This window comes from Oncorhynchus mykiss, chromosome 5 (genome assembly GCF_057628025.1).
Source record: "Oncorhynchus mykiss isolate SJ-2025 chromosome 5, ASM5762802v1, whole genome shotgun sequence".
NCBI classification, from domain to species: domain Eukaryota; kingdom Metazoa; phylum Chordata; class Actinopteri; order Salmoniformes; family Salmonidae; genus Oncorhynchus; species Oncorhynchus mykiss.
The window spans coordinates 29753604-29778114 of NC_143026.1; the positions used below are offsets into that span (position 1 = coordinate 29753604).

A 24511-nucleotide genomic window follows, 5' to 3' on the forward strand; every position below is an offset into this window, starting at 1 on the left:
TTTAATTATATTTGTTTGGTTCCTGGTCTGAGCAGGCATCAGCAGGCCCTGTGTGTGTTAAAGAGTTGACTGACTGGATTGAGTGAGAAAACAGTGAAGTAGGTCCAGAGCAGTCATTGAGGTGTGCTAGTCTGAAGACTCCCCTGACTTGTTATTTCATGTCTAACATCATGATGGGACTTTGATTGGGTACCATTGACTTTCTACTGTGCATCCTTCTGTGTGTGTGTGTGTGTGTGTGTGTGTGTGTGTGTGTGTGTGTGTGCGTGCGCGTGCGTGCGTGCGCGTGCGTGCACGTGTGTGTGTGTACGTTCTTGCATGCGTGACAGTGTGTGTTTCGGGGAGTTTGACGTGTCTGTCGGGGACCATTAACATTCCTGAATTGACTGGAAATGGTGGAACTGGGACTGGGGACTTGGTCCAGCCCTGGTCCACCTTGTTAATGGATGTGAATGTGTTTCCATTGACCTGTGGTGTGCTAACTGCCACACGTTTTGGTATTTTAAGCCTGATCTTTTTGTCATGCGGTTAATTGGCTTGCCAGACATCATTTCCACATTGCAGTCCCAGTGTTTAGCTAGAGACTGTGAGGAGGCTTCACTGCTGTCTGCCAGCTTGGAGGGCCCTCTCCATCCTGTCTTGGTGGTCTTGTGCTAGCTAATATAGTATATTAATGGTTACATATTAAATAGTGTGGTAGTTGTTATATACTGCTATATATACCGTACATGTATTCTAAATATACTGTTACAATACATTACTGATGATCTATTTATTATTCAGACAATATTGCTTGTCACAGAAGGCTCCATATGGTATGCATTATAATGTATGTACAAGTGATATGGTGTATAAAGGGTTGGTAGCCCTGTAGTGGTGTGTTTAACCTGGTATTAAAGGAGAAGAATACAAGGCAGCAGGTCAGTAAGTTCAAACCTGGTTGTTACGTTTTCCAGTAAATAAATCATTGCAACATAAATGCTTGTCTTGTATTGGTGACGTCCATAGCACTTTCTTTTCTAGTTATAATGACATAGTATGTAAGAATCAGTGTACTGTTCCTCGTCAATCAAGACAAGCGTCTATGTTGCATTGATTTATTTACAGGAAAAAGTCTAAATTCACACTCAACACCCAGCTCTGAAGGAAATTGGGTCACTCTCAGACGGTGTGTGTGTATGTCTGTTTTGCGATCTCTGCTGAGCTGGGACAGAGAAGATAAGTGACTGTCAAATGATGTAACCGTGTTAGATAACTCTGTTGGCTTTTCTCTTAAACATGGTGGAAATCAGATCGTATCTGAGAGGATTGATATTTGGCAGATTTGGCAGCTGTTGAATGAGTTAGGCATGTGTTGTTCACGTTGAGTACTGCAAAAAATTATTTCAATTGTGTGCTTGTGTGCGCCTCTCTCTCTCTCTCTATCACCATCACTTCAAAGTAAGTTACATGTAGTCCAGTTTGTTACATTATTTGTGTAGGTATGTGTGTCTCTTGCTCTCTCTCTCTCTCTCTCTCCCCCTCTCTCCTCCTATATGCTATTTACTCATCAGCATGCTTTACCACCAACTTGAAGTCATCACCCGGGGCCAGTGGCGTGCCATGCTGTAGGAATGATCATGGCAGCATGGATGGTGAAATGAATAAAATAACATTAGCTCTTGTTAGGGGGACTCCATAGATCTCCCAGTCAGAGTTGAAGACACCGGGCCCCTGTGGGCCCCTAGGGGGCTCTCAGCCAGCCTTACAACACATCATCCTGGTAAAATGTGTGTGTGTGAGAGAGGGAGACCCATCGGTTTGTATTTGATGGGTCTTTCCTCTTGCCTGATAGGTCTCCCAAAGCCAGCTTTTATGCCCAAAAGACAAGCACATGCTCGACAAACCTCTTGTTCCTCCATGCTGCTTGTTTGATCAGAGACAGCAGCCACCCCCTTCACCCTCAGCGCTGATCCCTGTTCAGGAGGGCAGAGCCAGGGGTTGTGTGTAATGTGACTCCCCCTGGTCCAGAATGGTGGCGTGTGGCTCTGAGTAGCGGGAGGGAACAGACCCCCTCCATTTCTCCTCTCCACCGCCTGACTGACTCACTCACACAACTATGTAAGAGCTCTGGCTCGCTCCCCTAATTGACTCCAGATTTCCCCCTCTTTTCCTCCCTCTTTTCCCTCCTTTTCCTCCTCCTCCTCTGTCGTCCTCTTTTACTCTGGGTCTCTGTGTATGATGTGTGTGTGTGTGTGTGTGTGTGTGCAGGATCTTTGTCTGGGGCGCCCACCCTATCCTTCTGTAGGCTTCAAAGGCAGGGTGAGTGAGTGGGGAGAGAGAGCGAGAGAGAGAGGGGAGGGGAGGGCGCTGGTATTTCCATGTGTCGTGAAAGGTCTTGACTGTAGGCCGAGCCTGACAGATGAGACAACCCTTGTAGTGGCGGAACGGTACAGAACAGAATGGAACAATCATTCCATTTTCCTGGAACTCCCCTCTGGTACCTCCTTAAGTAATCTCCCTATACTGTTTCCTCCTAGGTCAGAACCAGAAAACGTCCATCTGAATGATTCCTATCAAAAAGATGTTTACAATAAAACTATTTAGCGAGCCTCAATAGCTACATAACTGTTTGGGAATGACAGCATAGCTGTGGGTTATCCCATTTCAGGAGAACTTTTAGAAACGTTAAGAACTTCTACATCAAACTCAAAACATGGTAGAGGAAAGCTTTTTTTACATTGAAGCGGGCAGTGTTGTGGAGTGTCACAGAAACGTTCCGACAAGGAGGAGGAGGAAGAAGAGAGAGAGAGCGAGAGAGAGAGAGAGAGAGAGAGAGAGAGAGAGGCAGTTGTTGCACAATGCTTTTGAGAAAAGCTGCAACAAGCAACAAGCTGGGGGACAAGCCAGAAAGAACAGATGCTGCTAGCCTGTTTCTGTGGAGGGAGAGGAGGAGAGGGGGAGAGAAAGCGAGACAGAGAAAGAGAGCGAGATAGAGATATGAGAGGGCAACTCTTGCTGGGGGGGGGGGGGGGTCTATGCTGTTGCAGCTGCACCTCTATGTCTGTTGTGCTGATGTCAGAGACGGGGGGCTGGAGGGTGTGTGTGTGTGTAGTGTGTGTGTGGTGGGGGGTTGAGGTGTTGCTGAAGGATGCCCCCTGACCCCTGAGGGGGTGGGCCTCAGCTCCCCCCTGTATTAAACCCTGTGACATGTGAGGGGCCGTGGGCAGAGTGTCCGCCACCCCAGTCATCTGGACAGTCAATACCGTTAAACTGCCCTTCATCTCCGCACAGAACTAGTCAATCAATCAATCGTATTTATTACGCCCTTTTTACATCAGCCGATGTCACAAAGTGCTGTACAGAAACCCAGCCTAAAACCCCAAACAGCAAGCAATGCAGATGTACAAGCCGTCCAATATGCGTCATTAGTACTCCAAATGCTCCCATCTGAACCAAACACACATGTTATTGGTGTTTTGAAGGAGCTGCGTCTGAGCTAAAGAGAGAGGGAGAGAAATAAAAGATAAAGAGAGATAGTGAGTGTCTTCGTTTGCCAAGACGCTGGGGGAAAGCCGGGCGAGAGCTCAAATCCCCAGTTAATTCTTGTTGAAAATTAAAAAGCAAAGTGGTGGATTCTGGAGGCCCAACGGATCTCAGTGACGTTGTCGTCGTCAGCGCTCCTGGCCGTGTGCCAGCAGCCACTGCTTTCTCACCCTCTCTCTGTCAGGGGAGCAGCGCCCTGTTTGTTCTGCACTCAATTGTTTGCTGGTTTAGGCCTTGCTGCTGTTGAGCTCAGTGTTTAAGAGCTGGTGGATCGCACACCGGAGTGTAGTGGGAGTTCCTCTCATCTTCTTCTCTCTGCCTCTCCTTCTCTCCCTCCGTCTACAGGGCCATCCAGAACCATTTACAGCCCCCCCCCCCCCCCCATCTTTTGGCCAACTTTGCTTTGCGCTGTCTCCTTTTTTTAAGCAGTTGTCTAGTGCTTGTTACACCACTGGGCTGTAGTGTAGCCAGTGACCCTGGGCCGCTGCTAAATGGATATACAGTCACCACATACATTTTGGTGTCCTGCCTCTATAGTGTTCCAACACTGTTCACCACTTTGGAATTTAAAGCCATGGACCCTATTGTGATGCTAAACCCAACCCTAACTTGTAGTACATATCACCATGTATTTTTATAATCTCATGTAACTGACAAGTTAGTCAGTACCAAGTTAGTCAGTCCCAAGTTTGTCAGTACAGGCTCAAATAGACATGACGTGTGGATTAAATGTCATGTACAACCAGAAATGAGAGATCCTACTCTGCTTCATTTTATCTGCTTGAAACACTCATTTTGAATGGAGCCTCAGTGGTCACACATCGTCAGAGCTTAACATCCGTTAAGTTAGAAGATGTTGAGCATCCAATGAGATTATTATACAGAGCTGCATCTTCTCCATGAAGTCAAAACCCCTGCATGGGTCTTTATCCCAGGAATGTGATCAGAGAACATTACACACCTGCCAGTATGCATTGTCTGCTTACATGTGGGAACTCTAGATACTCCCTCCACACACACACTCACACACACACCGTGGCGCGGTGTGTACTGTCCCATTACCCTTCCTGGTAATCTGCTCTAATGGCGTTGTCGGCCCATTAGTGAATGAGGGGTCTCACACTGACACGCCCACCCATGAGATATGAGCCTCTTCATTCTCTCTCTCGCCCTCTCTCTCTCTCTCTTTCTCTCCACCTGCATCTGTTTAGACCTACAGTAGTGTAAGGCAGGTCATTAATAAAGCTGCTGTGTGTCTTGCACACTCACTCACTCACGCACCCACACACACACCCACATGTGCGCACGCACGTCTATGCCCAGCCAGAGACATAGACAGACACACCTCCAGACGCTGGCTTTATCGATCCAAGAAAAATGAGTGCAGGAGAGAAGAGAGACAGAGAGCACACCTCCCCAATCCCCACCTCCCTTTTCCCTTTGCTCTAGGAAACTGCCTAATAGTGGTCTCTCTCTGTCTGTCTCTCTCTGTTTCTCTCTCTCTCTCTCTCTCTCTCTCTGATCAATAGCATCTTTGTGTGTAGTAGTCTGTTACCAGTGGACACTCCCCCTAGTGACTGTGTTTAGCTAATGCAGTCAGACAGGCAGGGCCAGGCAAGGAGGGGGAGAGGAAGATAGAGTGGGAGATTGAGGACAGAGGGGCAGGAGGTAGAGGTAGATAAATAGGAAGAGGGAAAGAGTGGAAGGGGGAAGATGGATGCAATGGTAGAGGGGAAGGGAGAAAAGAGAGAGCGATCGAGGAAGAGAGAAAGAGAGAGAGAGACAGAGTGTGAGAGAGACAGAAAGAGAGTGAGAGAGAGAGAGTGAGAGAGATGGTGAGAGATGCTGCGACCCAGTTCCATCACAGTTTATTTGTGTTTGAGCAGAGCAGCATTGTGGTGACAGGGGCGGGACATATGAAATAAACATGTGTTTGCACTGGAAGTGCAGCCATCACAAACTGTAGCAGCGTGTATTCACTACACATAACACACACTCATATGTGTACACACACATGCATGCATGGATCAGTGGCATATCACAAGGTCTAAACAAGCCCCCCCATTGGGTGCTCACATGCTATTCTACACATTTTGTAATGAGGCTGAGATTATTTAGCATTTTTAAAGCTAATTTCCTGCAATTGTACACATATTGCCATGGGCAGAGAGAAAATGTGTGGTTTTATAGCTAATCTCATGCTATTCTACACATTTTGCAATGAGTCTGAGATCATTTAGCATTTTTAAAGCTAATTTCCTGCAATTGTACACATATTGCCATGGGCAGAGAGAAAATGTGTGGTTTTATAGCTAATCTCATGCTATTCTACACATTTTGTAATGAGGCTGAGATCATTTAGCATTTTTAAAGCTTATTTCCTGCAATTGTACACATATTGCCATGGGCAGAGAGAAAATGTGTGGTTTTATAGCTAATCTCATGCTATTCTACACATTTTGCAATGAGGCTGAGATCATTTAGCATTTTTAAAGCTAATTTCCTGCAATTGTACACATAGAGAGAAAATGTGTGGTTTTATAGCTAATCTCATCCTATTCTGCACCTTTTGCAATGAGGCTGAAATGTAGCTGTTTAAGTCACTTAAGAACAAATTCTTATTTACAATGATGGCCGACTGAGGATTCTGCACATTTTGCCATGGGTTAGAGAGAAACATTATTTCATAGCTAATCTCATGCTATTCTACACATTTTGCAAAGAGGAAGAGAGAATGTTGCATATTTAAATACCTTTCCTGCAATTCTACTCAAATGGTGATGTGGCAGATAGAAAAATGTGTTGTATAGTTAATCTTATGCTTTTCTACACATATTGGCATTGAGGAGTACACCATATCAGTCACTGGCTTCATCAATAAGTGCATCAATGACGTCATCCCCACAGTGACTGCACGTACATACCCCAACCAGAATCCATGGATTACAGGCAACAGTCGCACTGAGCTAAAGGGTCGAGCTGCCGCTTTCAAGGAGCGGAACTCTAACCCGCAAGCTTATAAGAAATCCCGCTATGCCCTCCGACGAACCATCAAACAGGCAAAGAGTCAATACAGGACTAAGATTGAATCGTACTACACTGGCTCTGACATATGTCGGATGTGGCAGGGCTTGCAAACTATTACAGACTACAATGGGGAGCACAGCCAAGAGCCGCCCAGTGACACGAGCCTACTAGACGAGCTAAATAACTTCTATGCTCGCTTTGAGGCAAGTAACACTGAAACATGCATGAGAGCATCAGCTGTTCCAGGCGACTGTGTGATCACTCTCTCCGCAGCCGATGTGAGTAAGACCTTTAAACAGGTCAACATTCACAAGGCCGCAGGGCCAGACGGATTACCAGGACGTGTATTCAGAGCATGCGCTGACCAACTGGCAAGTGTCCTCACTGACGTTTTTAACGTCTCCCTGTCTGAGTCTGTAATACCAACATGTTTCAAGCAGAACACCATAGTCCCTGTGCCCAGGAACACTAAGGTAACCAGCCTAAATGACCACCGACTCGTAGCACTCATGTTTGTAGCCATGAAATGCTTTGAAAGGCTGGCCATGGCTCACATCAACATCATCATCCCAGAAACCCGAGACACACACCAATTTACATACCACCCCAACAAATCCACAGATGACGCAATCTCCATTGCACTCCACACTGCCCGTTCCCACCTTAACAAAAGGAACACCTATGTGAGAATGCTATTCATTGACTACAGCCCAGCGTTCAACACCATAGTGCCCTCAAAGCTCATCACTAAGCTAAGGATCCTGGGACTAAACACCTCCCTCTGCAACTGGATCCTGGACTTCCTGACAAGCCGCCCCCAGTTGGTAAGGGTAGGTAACAACACATCTGTCACGCTGATCCTCAACACGGGGGCCCCTCAGGGGTGCGTGCTCAGTCCCCTCCTGTACTCTCTGTTCACTCATGACTGCACGGCCAGGCACAACTCCAACACCATCATTAAGTTTGCCGCTGACACACAGTGGTAGGCCTGATTACCGACAACGATGAGACATCATATAGGGAGGAGGTCAGAGACCTGAACGTGTGGTGCAAGGACAACAACCTCTCCCTCAATGTGAGCAAGATAAAGGAGATGATTGTGGACTACAGAAAAAGGAGGACCGAGCACGCCCCCATTCTCATCGACGGGGCTGTAGTGGAGCAGGTTGAGAGCTTCAAGTTCCTTGGCGTCCACATCACCAACAAACTATCATTTTCCAAGCACAACGAGACAGTCGTGAAGAGGGCACGACAAAACCTATTCCCCCTCAGGAGACTGAAAAAATTTGGCATGGGTCCTCAGATCCTCAAAAGGTTTTACAGCTGCACCATCGAGAGCATCCTGACTGGCATCACTGCCTGGTATAGCAACTGCTCAGCCTCCTACCACAAGGCACTACAGAGGGTAGTGCGTACGGCCCAGTACATCAACGGGGCCAAGCTTCCTGCCATCTAGGATCTCTATACCAGGCGGTGTCAGAGGAAGTCCCTAAAAATTGTCAAAGACTCCAGCTATCCTAGTCATAGACTGTTCTCTTTCTACCGCACGTCAAGCGGTACTGGAGCATCATGTCAAAGAGGCTTCTAAACAGCTTCTACCCCCAAGCCAGTACGCCAGTGGCCCGGATAGATGCACACACACAGACACACAAGTCCACACTACATGAATGAACCCATTCACACAGACAAGTTCACCCAGCATGATAACAAATACTTTTACACACAAAACAACTCATAGGTGCAAACAAAGTGGCACAGCTCTCATGCACATGCAAAACGTGATATCACATTTTCCTTCAGTTCAGTTCACACCCACATCTTGAACACAAAGCATGCTTTTCCCTTTTCTCTCTCATTCTCCTTATCTGTGCCATCTGACAGAGGCACACGCACACACACACAAACGCACACGCACACACACACACACACACACGCACGCGCACGCACACGCACACACTAAAATGGAGATAACCTTGACGGTTATCATCCACAGCTGAAGTTGTGAGGTGGTGCTCCGTCCACCTCTCAGGAGTCTGCCGAGGCCCTAATAAGGCCCTGCTGAGAGGAGCAGAGACGACACTCATCCAGATAAAGGTCTATACGTTTCACCTCACCACACTTCATCTCTCTAAGCACAGCAATCACTATTCCATGGTGGTGACTTGTTGCTATTCTGCAGCTGTTTGTCAAACATAAAGCCCCACAGGTCCCGTAAGGATTTGAATAGTTCAATATCTCAGATCAGATTTCACACTCAAGTTTTTTTGTGTGTGCGTGTGCGTGCGTGCGTGCGTGCGTGTGTGTGTGTGTGTGTGTGTGTGTGTGTGTGTGTGTGTGTGTTTGTATACAAGAGGGAAATAGCCACACCTTGTGTTTAGGGCTTGATAAGGTGCAGCTCCAGCTCCTCGGTGACTACAATGTAAACAATAGCTGTAATGACTTTCACATGTTGTTGCTGCTGGGGAGCGGCAAGTGGAATTCCAGATTTGTCTGTTACATGTTGTAATCTTGGGATAGCATCAGTTGATACCTACACTCTGAGGAGTGACATTCTGCTGTTGTCAGTGCTTTAAACTACACCAGTCAGAGAGACATAAGCAATGAGGTGATCATATCAGTTCAGCTTTCTTTCCCCTGGCTCTCAGAGGTAGGGAGCTCATTGTGTGGCTGTGGCTGGATTTGGCTGGGAGGGGGGGGTCATGTCAAGCTTCCCCCCAGGCAGGGTGACTCAAACCTGGGTGAAAAGGGGTTGAGAAACCTGGGCGTGTTCCGTGGTGGTGGTGGTGGGTCGGGTTGAGTGAGAGAGAGAGAAGCGAAGACAAGGGGGAAAGGAGGGAGGGGGGGAAGTGGTGGGATAGATAGATGAAGACGACTGGCGGTGGATTGGCAGTGTGGAAAAGGGATTTGAGAGAGAAAGGGGCGAGCTAATGAGCTGGATTTGCTGGAGACTTGGCATTCCGCTCATGGAGCACTCTTCCCTGTAGAATAGCTGGCTGGAACTGAGCTTCCTGTCTGAGCCCTGGAGCGGGAATGAATGAGGGAGGGGAGGGAGGGAGAGAGGGGAGGAAAGGGGGGTGGGGTGTTGGAAGGCAATAGAACAGAGGAAGAAGGAGCGGGTGGGAGGAGGGAGGCAGGTAGGGAGGGAGAGGGCGGGCAGCGGGCGGTGGTGGAATTGAATGCCGAGGAGCTGTGTTCTCACAGCCAGTGTTGCCATGGTTACCGGGGAATTCTGGCAAGTAGGGAAATTTCATTCACGTCAGTGTGAGGAAAGGGAGGGAAATATCAACAAAGCAAGAAAGAGAAAGATGGAAAAAAAAGAAATACACAACTGAAAAAGAAAAAGAAAAAGATCAACCTCTGTGAGTCCTCCACCCCTCCCCTGGGCTCTGTCGCCTCCCTCCCTCCCTCCCTCCCTCTGTGTACGCACCCGGTGCTTTTTGTTTGCCGCCACCCTGTAAGTAAACACAACACCCACTCACAAAGCTTCCTATCCCTCCCAATCGTTCTCCAGGTATGGTAGAGAACAAAGAACACTAGAGCTATCAGTAGCTGCTCCTCTTCTGGGAAGAAGGAATGAGGAGGGAGCCAGTAGTGGTAGGAATCAGATCCATCCACTACCCCACACAGGTCATCTGAGCTGGCTGCTGACATGGCAGGAACTGGAACTAAGCGCTGTCGACCTGACGACTCTCTTGTTTGCTGCTGGGCTGTCAGGACTGGCTTCTGCACGTGGTGCCGCCCCGCCCTGTCTCTCCTCTCCTTGTCTCTCCTCTCCTTGTCTCTCCTCTCCTTGTCTCTCCTCTCCTGACTCCCTGTGCGGCCACAAACACACACACACAAACACAAACACACAAACACTGTCTCTCCCAGCGCTGACTAAATGAAGCTGACAGGACCTGACAGCTGTACAGAGGCACAGGGAGCACGCACGCACACACACACACACACACACACACACACACACACACACACACACACACACACACACACACACACACACACACACACACACACACACCTACACCAGTGGAGGCTGCTGAAGGCAGGACGGCTCATAATAATGGCTGAAACGTGGTTTCCATGTGGTTGATACTACTCCATTGACTTCATTCCAGCCATTATTATGAGCCGTCCTCCCGTTAGCAGCCTCCTCTGATGCACGCACTTAATGTAAACATGCATGCTTGTAGTGGTACTTGTACTTTCACCCACAGTTCCTCGTAGTCCTCATAGTTTATTCCACAGTGCCCCACAGTGGTTTCATCCACAGTTCCTCACAGTGGTCCTTGTATTTTCTTCCAGTTCCTCACAGTGGTCCTTTTAGTTTCTTCCACAGTGCCCCACAGTGGTTTCACCCACAGTTCCTCACAGTGGTCCTTGTATTTTCTTCCACAGTTCCTCACAGTGGTCCTTGTATTTTCTTCCAGTTCCTCACAGTGGTCCTTTTAGTTTCTTTCACAGTGCCCCACAGTGGTTTCACCCACAGTTCCTCACAGTGGTCCTTGTATTTTCTTCCACAGTGCCCCACGGTGGTCCTTGTAGTTTCTTCCACAGTGCCCCACAGTGGTCCTTGTAGTTTTTTCCACAGTGCCCCACGGTGGTCCTTGTAGTTTCTTCCACAGTGCCCCACAGTGGTCCTTGTAGTTTCTTCCACAGTGCCCCACAGTGGTCCTTGTAGTTTCTTCCACAGTGCCCCACAGTGGTCCTTGTAGTTTCTTCCACAGTGCCCCACAGTGGTCCTTGTAGTTTCTTCCACAGTGCCCCACAGTGGTCCTTGTTGTTTCTTCCACAGTGCCCCACAGTGGTCCTTGTAGTTTCTTCCACAGTGCCCCACAGTGGCCCTTGTAGTTTCTTCCACAGTGCCTCACAGTGGTCCTTGTTGTTTCTTCCACAGTGCCCCACAGTGGTCCTTGTAGTTTCTTCCACAGTGCCCCACAGTGGTCCTTGTAGTTTTTGTGTACTGTGTACTGTGTTTGAGTGTATGAACTGTGTTGATCTCACTGTAACCATCAGTTGCTAACCCATCTTCACTTCCTGTATTCCAGTGGCTGAGGAGGGACAGTGGGAGTGTGGGCTGTCATATGAATGCCGGACCCTCCTGTTCAAGGCCATTCACAACCTGCTGGAGAGGTACAGTACAATGAGCTGCTTGGAAAACGCCCTGTGTCATATAGTCTGGATGTAAAGTATCACATAAAGTAAGCTGAATATTCCCAGTCTAGTTATTGGCTATTTCTGCTCATATAACAATTTCTTCTCCGACCAACTGGGGAAAGACAGCAAAGAATTCTGGCAAGAATACCAAACCACCAATGGCTAAAAGACTTCAAGTGATAATCAAATTATAACCTGGACTGAATCAATGACTCCAATAAACATTTCCCATCTGCTAAATGAACCAGGATATATTTGTTCTCAATTAAGTTAAACATCAACGATCATCATAAGGGGCAGGCTGAATGAACCTTATTACCTTGAGTCTACCTCCTCCTTTCTTCCAACTCTATACCTCTGCACTATATTGGATTGTCATGAAGCCTTCTATAGAACATGTATCTCAAGGAACTGTGTAACTCCATTGATGTGAGTGTTGATGTATGAAAATACATGTATTATATTCTCTATTCTTCCCCGATTGGGTACATGTGTGACAATCTCTATGTAGAATGTCTGTGTCTATGTGCATGTATGTTTGTGTGTTAATGGTCCTTTACCTGTGTGTGTGTGATACAGTTGTTTAATGTCTCCCATCCCCCAGGTGTTTGTTGGACAAGGACTTTGTACGGATCGGGAAGTGGTTCGTCAAGCCATACAAGTTGGAGGAGAAGCCTCTGGCCACCAGGTGAGCTAACCATCCTTCTCAATCCCACACACAACCTCCTCACAGCATCCCCGCCACGTTGTTCTGACACGGTGATAACTAGCGTGGCGTTAAGGGAGCGTTGGGGAGCTCTGGGGGAGTGTGACAGACAGGCGGTGTGAATGGTTGCCGTGCGGCGGCTGCTCCCACCCCATCTGGGATGTGGTGACACCTCTGGCTGCCTCTAGGCACCTGGCTGTGAGCCCCTCGGATCATGTCATCACGCTTGCAGGTGGGAACGGCTCGCTCTGTGAGACAGACGACTAGTCCGAAGTGTGTGTGTGTGACAGTGCAAGTGCTGGTCTGCCAGGCTGCCCGGACGTGAGACTATTGAGAGCAGGGTAGTGAATGGTGGCGAGGTGTGACAGCTGAGCAGAGGAGGGGCTGTGTGTGTGTGTGTGTGTGTGTGTGTGTGTGTGTGTGTGTGTGTGTGTGTGTGTGTGTGTGTGTGTGTGTGTGTGTGTCAGAGATTGACAGAGAACAATAGCACAATAGGGCATGGTTGTTGTAGGGCATTTCCATGTAAAAGGAACCCATGAGCACCAACATGTGAAGTTCAGTAGAGTAGAGTAGAGTACAGTAGAGTAGAGTACAGTAGAGTAGAGTACAGTAGAGTACAGTAGAGTAGAGTACAGTAGAGTAGAGTACAGTAGAGTACAGTTGAGTACAGTAGAGTAGAGTACAATATAGTAGAGTACAGTAGAGTAGAGTAGAGTACAGTAGAGTAGAGTACAGTAGAGTAAAGCACAGTAGAGTAGAGTAGAGTAGAGTACAGTAGAGTAGAGTACAGTAGAGTAGAGTACAGTAGAGTAAAGCACAGTACAGTAGAGTAGAGTACAGTAGAGTAGAGTACAGTAGAGTAGAGTACAGTAGAGTACAGTAGAGTACAATATAGTAGAGTACAGTAGAGTAGAGTACAGTAGAGTAGAGTACAGTAGAGTACAGTAGAGTACAATATAGTAGAGTAGAGTACAGTAGAGTAGAGTACAGTAGAGTACAGTAGAGTAGAGTACAGTAGAGTAGAGTACAGTAGAGTACAGTAGAGTACAATATAGTAGAGTACAGTAGAGTAGAGTACAGTAGAGTAGAGTACAGTAGAGTAAAGCACAGTAGAGTAGAGTAGAGTAGAGTACAGTAGAGTAGAGTACAGTAGAGTAGAGTACAGTAGAGTAAAGCACAGTAGAGTACAGTAGAGTAGAGTACAGTAGAGTAGAGTACAGTAGAGTACAGTAGAGTAGAGTACAGTAGAGTAGAGTACAGTAGAGTACAGTACAGTAGAGTAGAGTACAGTAGAGTAGAGTAGAGTACAGTAGAGTAGAGTACAGTAGAGTAGAGTACAGTAGAGTACAGTAGAGTAGAGTAAAGTAGAGTAGAGTAGAGTAGAGTACAGTACAGTAGAGTACAGTACAGTAGAGTAAAGCACAGTAGAGTACAGTAGAGTACAGTAGAGTACAGTACAGTAGAGTGCAGTAGAGTACAGTAGAGTACAGTAGAGTACAGTAGAGTACTGTACAGTAGAGTACAGTAGAGTACAGTACAGTATAGTAGAGTAGAGTATAGTAGAGTACAGTAGAGTACAGTACAGGTGAGTACAGTACATTACAGCAGAGTAGAGTAGAGTACAGTACAGCAGAGTACAGTACAGCAGAGTACAGTACAGCAGAGTACAGTACAGCAGAGTACAGTACAGTAGAGTACAGTACAGTAGAGTAGAGTACAGTACAGTAGAGTACAGTACAGCAGAGTACAGTACAGTACAGTAGAGTACAGTAGAGTACAGTAGAGTACAGTACAGTACAGTAGAGTACAGTACAGTAGAGTACAGTACAGCAGAGTACAGTACAGTACAGTAGAGTACAGTACAGTAGAGTACTTTACTGTACTATACCATACTGAACTCTACTCTACTGTGCTGTTCTGTGCTGTACTGTACTCTGTATACTTTACTGTACTATACTGTACTGCACTGAACTCTATTCTACTGTACTGTACTTTGATTTCTAAACTTGTGAAACAGACGTCTATGATTGGCTCAGATTTGGTCCTGTCCTGACCAACCAAATTTGGTCTTGTTTGGGGTCAGAGCTCATTACAATAATAGCAACGTGTAGAATAATACCCAAATATGCAAAAGGATAGTGCGTATTTCTACCTTTGTACCTATTCAGGATACATCACCATGAAGAGAATGACATTCATATCCATAATTATACATTTCTGTATAGTACAGATCAGGGACCCATGATGAAATTCTGCTACGGTAATTCTGTTACCGGGTATAAATCCACTTCACTTACTGTAGTTCAACCAGCTCAACAGCTCAAAGTCAAGGTGTCATAGTGGACCACCCTTCTTTCTGCAGACATCTTTCAATCTTCATTTGCAGCAGATCTTTTGGAAAACGTGGTGATATAAAAAACTGAAGGAGATTTTACCGAAATTCTGTCACTAAACTTTGCATCTGCACAGTAATGTGTTTTTGTGAAATGTTCAGTCTATACTGTTAGAAGTAGTCCTTGTGCGTATCGTTGTTAGTTTCTTAAACTTTAAAATCACTGGTTTTGGTTTGTCATACATTTTAAAGTGAAACATCTGAGTCTCAGGGCAATTCTGTTATCGTGGAATTGCCCTGTAGCTCTACTTGTTGCTTTGCTTGAGTTCGGTGTATTATTTTAGTTTTCTTTCAAAATACCCACTATGTACAGTAAGCTGGATATAATTCCATCTGTGCATCAATTAGAGACATATTAATATCTACTAGGTTACAGGAAACAATTAAGTCAAAGACACGAATCATCTAAAATATTGGAATACTGATATTGGTATAAAATATTGTAATATAGAGAGAATCGTGACATATCTTAAGTTGTTAAATAGTTCAAATTATGCAATTACATTGAGTGACATTTTGAGAAAGTTGAGAACCTCTCCATATCTAGTAAGCCAAATGTGTTTTTAGGAGTGAGATCCTCTCCTATGTAGCTGTGGAGATTCCAGCCAGCAATGAAGATGCCCGCTGTGGCACAATTCCAAAGGTGTTGAAGGAATCAAGTGAAACTCGTTCCTAGGTTAGGACACAGCATGCAGGAAATAGGAACGAGAGAGAGAGGAGAGAAGGCAGATAACAGAAAGACACGGGTGCATAAAAACATAAGCCCACTACTCAGCCTCTGTTTGTCGCAGCGCTTTTAGAGCATCCTCTAACCAAACGAGAAATGAAGTCTCACAAAATAACACCGCCGTTGCCTCGTTGTCATTTGAGCTATGGCAGCTCTACCAAGCAATCACAATTAAAGTGTGTGGGCGTCCTAAACTGTCATGGATGCGATGTCTTCTCTAAATTATGTCGTCTTCTGCGCTGCGTTTAGTGTGAACATTGTCTTCATTGTGCCACAGTTTGCTTCAGTTTTTAATGAGTTTGCAGCGTGCTAATTAATTTGCCTATTAAGACGGCATTGTCTTTGCTTTGACTGTGTAGAGAAAAAATTGTGAGAGGGAGAGGGGAAGAGAGAGGGAGAGAAAGAGAGATAGAAAGGAAGAGGGAGGGAAGGGGGAGTCGTTGAGAGATCAGTCAGCTCAAGTGTTGATGCAAAGTGAGGAGGAGAAGTGGGAGGAGGGAGAGAGGAGAGAACTGAGGAGGAGAAGAGGGAGAGAGGAGAGAACTGAGGAGGAGAAGAGGGAAGAGGAGAGAACTGAGGAGGAGAAGAGGGAAGAGGGAGAGAGGAGAGAACTGAGGAGGAGAAGAGGGACAGAGGAGAACTGAGGAGGAGAAGAGGGACAGAGGAGAACTGAGGAGGAGAAGAGGGAGAGAGGAGAGAACTGAGGAGGAGAAGAGGGAAGAGGAGAGAACTGAGGAGGAGAAGAGAGAAGAGGAGAGAACTGAGGAGGAGAAGAGGGAAGAGAGGAGAGAACTGAGGAGGAGAAGAGGGAGAGAGGAGAGAACTGAGGAGGAGAAGAGGGAGAGAGGAGAGAACTGAGGAGGAGAAGAGGGAAGAGGAAGAGAGGAGAGAACTGAGGAGGAGAAGAGGGAGAGAGGAGAGAACTGAGGAGGAGAAGAGGGAGAGTGGAGAGAAGTGAGGAGGAGAAGAGGGAGAGTGGAGAGAAGTGAGGAGGAGAAGAGGGAGAGAGGAGAGAAGTGAGGAGGAGAAGAGGGAGAGAGGAGAGAACTGAGGAGGAGAAGAGGGAGAGTGGAGAGAAGTGAGGAGGAGAAGAGGGAGCGAGGAGAGAAGTGAGGAGGAGAAGAGGGAAGAGAGGAGAGAAGTGAGGAGGAGAAGAGGGAGAGTGGAGAGAAGTGAGGAGGAGAAGAGGGAGAGTGGAGAGAACTGAGGAGGAGAAGAGGGAGAGTGGAGAGAAGTGAGGAGGAGAAGAGGGAGAGTGGAGAGAAGTGAGGAGGAGAAGAGGGAGAGAGGAGAGAACTGAGGAGGAGAAGAGGGAAGAGAGGAGAGAAGTGAGGAGGAGAAGAGGGAGAGTGGAGAGAAGTGAGGAGGAGAAGAGGGAGAGTGGAGAGAAGTGAGGAGGAGAAGAGGGAGAGTGGAGAGAAGTGAGGAGGAGAAGAGGGAGAGAGGAGAGAAGTGAGGAGGAGAAGAGGGAGAGAGGAGAGAAGTGAGGAGGAGAAGAGGGAGAGAGGAGAGAAGTGAGGAGGAGAAGAGGGAGAGAGGAGAGAAGTGAGGAGGAGAAGAGGGAGAGAGGAGAGAAGTGAGGAGGAGAAGAGGGAGAGTGGAGAGAAGTGAGGAGGAGAAGAGGGAGAGAGGGAAATAGAAAAGAAAACGCTTGCGTGCCGCCACTCAGGGAAGAGCTGGAGGACAGAGAGGAGAAACTGTATCACTCTGAAGGAGTGCTGGAGCAGGAGCGAGTGAGTGAAGAAGTGAGAAGGAGGAGAGGAAACTGTCCTAAACAAGGGGAATGGTAGATGTGTTGAGTTCCAGTGACGGAATCTGTGTGTTCCTGCTGCTGTGTGATGATGATGTGTCTGTTTTAAGTGGAGGGGGGATAAACCGCTAGACTGTAGTCCCTATAGAACATCACGGCCCCTCTGCTTTGAAAGAGGAGTGGAGTTGTGGGGGTTGGACAAATGTGACCCCCTCTTGACACTCCTTAGAGCTATAAGGAGAGGGTTATGAGGCTGGGGGTGTGTATGGAAGTGGGAGAGGGGGCTGAGTGTCTTGCTGAGGCTCGGGGAGACTGGGCTGGGGCTTCAAGAGTGCAGGACTTTTCCAGAGAGACCAGATTTGGCTAGCCCCCATGCTGGGCTTTGAGAGGCCAGTGTGTGTGTGTGTGTGTGTGTGTGTGTGTGTGTGTGTGTGTGTGTGTGTGTGTGTGTGTGTGTGAATCTGGATAGCAGTGCTGGAACCACGTGCTGTGTGTGAGAGGGCGTCCTACAGTATGTGAGGGAAGAGGGACTTGCCCCTGTGGCACCCACCTGATTCTTCTCCAGTTTGACAGCTTTGTCTGTGCACACGGTCAGCTGGTGCACCCCCTGCCAAGCCTGCCCCACTGCCTCCCTGTGAGTTATTGAACAGACTGCTCTGGGGAGAGAGAGAGAGAGACAGAGAGAGAGGGATAGAGATGGAGAAAGAGAGAGCGAGAGAGAGAGAGAGAGAGAGAGAGAGAAAGTTGGGAAAATACAGCATCATTCCTCTATCGTGATCACACACAATTGAACAAAGACGTGCAAAGAAGCAAATGCACACTCACACTGAACAAACATGCACACATTACCCCCCCCCCCCCCACACACACATACGCACACACACGCACACACACTTGACATGACCAACCCACAACACAATTCTCAGAGGTCAGCCTTCACAGAGCCCAGTTACCAGTGACATCATGCCACTGGTGCTGCCTCCTTTGTGCCTTCACTGCCTTGTCCTGTATGTACTTCCATTGAGAAGCGCTATCCCCTCTCTGTCTCATAGGGGGCGCTAATGGACTGTATCCACCTGTCTGCCCTTGTTCCGTGCCTTAGCGCTGGCTTTGTCAGTCTCTGGTGTTTATTCCCATGTGCCCCTTGGGCATGAGGAGGATTGGCACATCTATGAAGAGATGCCCCCCTCCCTTTAGACGGCACACGCTCCCTCTTTTCCTACTCTTCCCTCTCTTTGTGTCTGAGAGCCAGGAAGAGACTGTGTGTTGGTTACGGATTGCATCAGATGCTGAGGGAGCGAGAGAGAGAGAGAGAGAGAGAGAGAGAGAGAGAAATAAGAGAGAAGGAGTGAGATCAAGGAGAGAGAGGAAGAGAAAGGGAGGGAGAGATGAAGAAAGAGATAGCTGTGGAGAGTAAAAAAATTAAAATAAATGAAGCATTACCAGAGACAGCTGAATGATTGCAGTGTATAGATGTGGCAGCAGGGCTTCTCCTCCTCTCCTGTACTCTACGCATGCTAAACATAGACATGTATTCAGCTGCACTACCTTCATTCATATGCATTATTTTCTATCCATATGCTCATGCATACAGACACTGTACAATACCGATGTAGGATCTTAATTTGAGTCAGTTTGCTACAGCAGGAAAATAATCCTGCATCATCAGGAAATGTGAATTATTATGTGCATTATAATTAATGGACATTTTTGGGGGTTTGATACATTTTTCGTAGGAACATTTCTGAAATATCAAAGTGGAAATCACAAGCTTCAGAAGCCTTTTAAAACCTAAAATACACGACTAGTTTTACATTTCCCGCAGGAATGTTCTCCTGCAACAAGGGTGATGAAATTAAGATCCTACATCTGTATATTCACGATTAGGTGCTATTCTCTGGTCCTCTCAACTCACTGTCTGTTGATGTGTGGCAGACAAAGAATTACGCTTTTTAGGTACTTTTGTAGTGTGAGGGATAATTCATTTTCTTTACATACCAACACTGCAAATGGGTGTATGAATATTGGTGTGTGTGTATATTGCATGCACATGGTGTTTGTGTGTATGTATTAAGAGGTCGACTGATTATGGTTTTTCAAAGCCGATACCGATTATTGGAGGACCAAAAAAAGCCGATACTGACTAATCGACCGATTTTTATATATATATTTGTGATAATGACAATTACAACAATACTGAATGAACACTTATTTTAAATTAATATAATACATCAATAACATACATTTAGTCTCAAATAAATAATGAAACATGTTCAATTTGGTTTAAATAATGCAAAAACAAAGTGTTGGAGAAGAAAGTACAAGTGCAATATTTGCCATGTAAAAAAGCTAATATTTAAGTTCCTTGCTCAGAACATATGCAAGCTGGTGGTGCCTTTTAACATGAGTCTTCAATATATTCCCAGGTAAAAAGTTTTAGGTTGTAGTTATTATAGGACTATTTCTCTCTATACCATTTGTATTTCATATACCTTTGACTATTGGATGTTCTAATAGGTACTTTAGTATTGCCAGCCTAATCTCGGGAGTTGATAGGCTTGAAGTCATAAACAGTGCAATGCTTGAAGCACAGTGAAGAGCTGCTGGCAAATGCAGGAAAGTGCTGTTTGAATGAATGCTTGCTGCTGCCTACCACCACTCAGTCCGACTGCTCTATCAAATCATAGACTTAATTATAATATAATAACACACAGAAACACGAGCCTTAGGTCATTAATATGGTCAAATCAAATCCGGAAACTATAATTTCGAAAACAAAACATTTATTCTTTCAATGAAATACGGAACCGTTCGGTATTTTGTCTAACGGATGGCATCCTTAAGTCTCAATATTGCTGTTACATTGCACAACCTTCAATGTTATGTCATAATTATGTACAATTCTGGCAAATTAATTACGGTCTTTGTTAGGAAGAAATGGTCTTCACACAGTTCGCAACGAGCCAGGCGGCCCAAACTGCTGCATACACTGAACTCAATAGAAGTGACACAATTTCCCTAGTTAAAAGAAATTCATGTTAGCAGGAAATATTAACTAAATATGCAGGTTTAAAAAAATATACTTGTGTATTGATTTTAAAGAAAGGCATTGATGTTTATGGTTAGGTGCACATTGGTGCAACGACAGTGCTTTTTTCGCGAATGCGCTTGTTAAATCACCCGCTTGACGCAGTAGGCTGTGATTCAATGATAAATTAACAGGCACCGCATCGATTATATGCAATGCAGGACAAGCTAGATGAACTAGTAATATCATCAACCATGTGTAGTTAACTAGTGATTATGTTAAGATTGATTGTTTTTTATAAGATACGTTTAATGCTAGCTAACACCTTATCTTGGTTCCTTGCTGCACTCCCGTAACAGGTAGTCAGCCTGCCACGCAGTCTCCTTGTGGAGTGCAATGTAATAGGCCATAATCGGTGTCCAAAAATGCTGATTACTAATTGTGATGAAAACATGAAATCGTCCCTAATTAATCATCCATTCCGATTAAACGGTCGACCTCTAGTATGTATGTGAGTGTGTGCATGTGTCTTATAATGTGTGTGTGCTCCTAGTATGAGGCTGTCTGGATGGCCTCCCTTACTCCCCTCTCCCCTCAGCCAGGAGGGAGCCAATGACATTGAGACATTAACCATCTCCCTGGCAACGGACATTTGGTGTCAGGCTACATCACAAGGTCACTCGATTACCTCAGGAAAGTCAAATAAAGGAGACCCCCCCCCCCACACACACACACACCTTCACATCCGGAGAGATGCATCTCAGAGTGGCGTGTTAATTGTTTCCCATTGCGTGTGGCTGAGAGGATGGAACAGATCACTGGCAGTTCATTCTACTGGTTTGACTGCTCTGAAGCCTCAGTGATTGTGGCACACTCCTAAGGGATAAGGAGGGCTTGCTCTGAGCTGAACCTGGCTAAGGTGTGTGTTTGTGTTTGCACACATTTGTGTAGGGGTCCTGGTGCAGCGCAGGCATGTGCATCCAATGGTTTCCATTGCAATTGACTCGTAGGGTATGGTTGAGTGGCTCAGTCACTTCACAAGAAGTTTCCCTCTTTTTAACCGCTGGGCTTTCTTCATGGGATACTGCTCAGTTTAGCCCCTTTCAAGTGGAAGATGACTGAAGAGTGTGAAGGGAAAGAAGCCGAGAACATACTTCGCCTTTTTCTGCCAGTAATTTACCAACCAGCCTGTTACAGTACATACTACTGCTGAGGAATGATAGTAATGGCATCCGCAGTTATTTACTGTTCATTTCTGTTCATTTGTATGTGATCAGGTTAAATCATTGTGGTTCACATCAGCATTGTAATTGGTGGGATGAAAGTATCCTAGAAAACACACCCTGATTTATTTCTGAGTGGCTCAATTCATCATGGTGACTCCCAGACATATTACTGTTCAGCTGAACAACAACACTACTGGGGAATGGAGCAATACCACATCAGTGACCTGTGATAATGCTAGACTTGTTTTAGACACCATCAGGGTTGGGGTCAGAACTGTTTCAATTCTACCAGAAATTTCTTACGTGCAAAATGTTGCTATTAATTGTCAGTTAGGAATATACTTCCAATTTTCTCCTGTCTCATATTTATTTATTTTTCCTATCGCGCCCTCATTGTCCCCCAGCTGCCCACCTCCTCACCTCCCCACCTCCTCATCTCCCCACCTCCTCACCTCCCCACCTCCTCACCTCCCCACATAACCACCCCTCCCCACATCACCACCTTACCACCTCACATCACCACCTCACCATCTCACCACCTCACCTCCTCACCACATCCTCACCACCTCCCCACATCACAACCACCTCACCACCTCACCTCACATCACCACCTCCCCACATCACCACCTCACCACCTCCTCACCTCCCCACCTCATCTCCTCACCACCTCACCACCTCCTCACCTCCTCACCTCCCCACATCACCACCTCCCCACATCACCACCTCCTCACCTCCTCACATCACCACCTCACCACCTCCTCACATCACCACCTCACCTCCTCACATCACCACCTCACCACATCATCACCACCTCACCACCTCATCACCACCTCATCACCACCTCATCTCCCCACATCACCTACTCACCTCCCCACATCACCATCTCACCTCCTCACCACCTCCTCACCTCCCCACATCACCTCCTCACCTCCCCACCTCCCCACATCACCATCTCACCTCCTCACCACCTCCTCACCACCACCTCACCACATCACCACCTCACCTCCTCACCACCTCACATCACCTCCTATCACCACCTCTCCACCTCATCACCACCCCACATCACCACCTCCTCACCTCCCCACATCACCACCTCCTCACCTCCCCACATAACCACCCCTCCCCACATCACCACCGTACCACCTCACATCACCACCTCACCATCTCACCACCTCATATCACCACCTCACCTCCTCATCTCCCCACATCACCACCACCTCCCCACATCACAACCTCCTCACCACCCCACATCACCACCTCCCCACATCACCACCTCCCCACCTCCCTACCTCCTCAACTCCCCACCTCACCACCTCCCTACCTCCCCACCCCCTCACCTCCCCCCTCCCTACCTCCCCACCTCCCCTTCTCCCTACCTCCTCACCTCACCACCTCGTTCCTCCTCACCTCCTCCTTACCTCCTCACCCCTCCCCTTCTCCCTACCTCCTCACCTCCCCCCTCCCCACCTCCCCTTTTCCCTACCTCCTCACCTCCCTACCTCCCCATCTCCAAACTCACAATCCTTTAATAGGCCCATTTATTGACTTACAAACAGCAGAGGGAAACATTTCCTTTATCCTCTGTGATTGAAATAGTGCCATGTAAACACCTCGGTCACCGAGGAGAGAGAGGGGATCAATAGAAATAAAGGCTTTATATACACCAGCACAGCAGCCACCGTATCCTCCTTGTATAGCTAGCTGTGCTCTCCAATGTATAGGTAAAGTCTGTCTAGCTTTCTGAGATCTGTTGACTGTAGGCTATTTACCATCTACAGAGACTTTCCTTAAGCCCCTGGTTCCTGTGTTGTATTATATGGAGCATATAATAATGGATGTTGTTCCAGTTTGCACTATGTCTATCTACAACACTGATCACTAAAAACACTCAAATAAAATATAAATTGGCATTATTTCCAATTGATATCATTGTGTGGTGCTTAGAAAGGACCTGTATGTGTACTGTGCATGACATGTACAATAGTTTGTCCTTGAACCAGGAGACACCTTATTCAACAGCAGCAGCCATATAAATTGATAGCTCTCTGTTTAAGCGCTATAACATTGTGCTAGCTAGCAGCAACAAAGGCTAAGGCCACTCACCAGGCAGCCAATTAATAATGTAGGGCTGGGTGGCTGCATTCTCCTGATCTCCTGGTTAAAATGAGAGGCGTTTGGAAGGGATGGGAGAGGAGACAGAGGGTCTTCCTACTGGTCACTGTCATGCTACGGGCTTCAGCCTTGTTCTGTCAGTCTGTAAAGAGGTCACAGCAGATTTGAGCAGCCCGTTCGTCTAGTAACAGTCATTATCACCCAGACAGATTAAGATAATTCACAATTGAGATTCGGCAGTGGTGCGGGGAGCCAAAGTCGGGTCAGTGAAGTGGTGGAACAGATTAGTGGGGATCATCGCATGGAGATTCACATTTGCGCTAGTCTGTCTAAATGCACGTGGTGTGCTTAGTATGCATATGAGTGTGGATAATGAAATCTAGCCAGAACACAAAATCTCTCTCTCTCTCTCTCTCTCTCTCTCTCTCTCTCTCTCTCTCTCTCTCTCTCTCTCTCTCTCTCTCTCTCTCTCTCTCTCTCTCTCTCTCTCTCTCTCTCTCTCTCTCTCTCTCTCTCTCTCTCTCACTCACTCACCATTATTCAGACCCCCCAGTGGTGCTGGTCCATGTTGTGTGGCAGGCTGCTCAGTGTGGTGCCATTGACACCGGAACAAATGTTGTCACCTCGTAGACATCACCAGTGGCTCTCGTACAGAACAAAGCCATGCTCGGTGTATGCATTGAATCACACGTACATGTGTTCAAACAACCTTGCTGTGATATGTAGGGCTCTTAGGTAAGACAAATACATACACACTCACAGATGCACACACACACACACACACACACACACACACACACACACACACACACACACACAAACACAAACGGTCCCGGGGACAGTAGATGGAGTGACTGTGTATGG

General features: G+C 46.8%; 1 protein-coding gene across 6 annotated transcripts in view; it reads left to right on the plus strand.

The window, feature by feature from the left end:
• The window catches only part of LOC110523581 (mediator of RNA polymerase II transcription subunit 13-like), a 103590-nt gene that overhangs the window by 38935 nt on the left and 40144 nt on the right, over positions 1–24511 (plus strand). For all 6 annotated transcript variants that reach the window (XM_036977231.2, XM_036977232.2, XM_036977234.2 and 3 more), the window contains exons 3-4: positions 11598–11682; positions 12311–12394. In XM_036977231.2, the coding sequence (XP_036833126.2) occupies positions 11598–11682; positions 12311–12394 (169 nt within the window). The remainder of the gene's footprint in view (positions 1–11597; positions 11683–12310; positions 12395–24511) is intronic.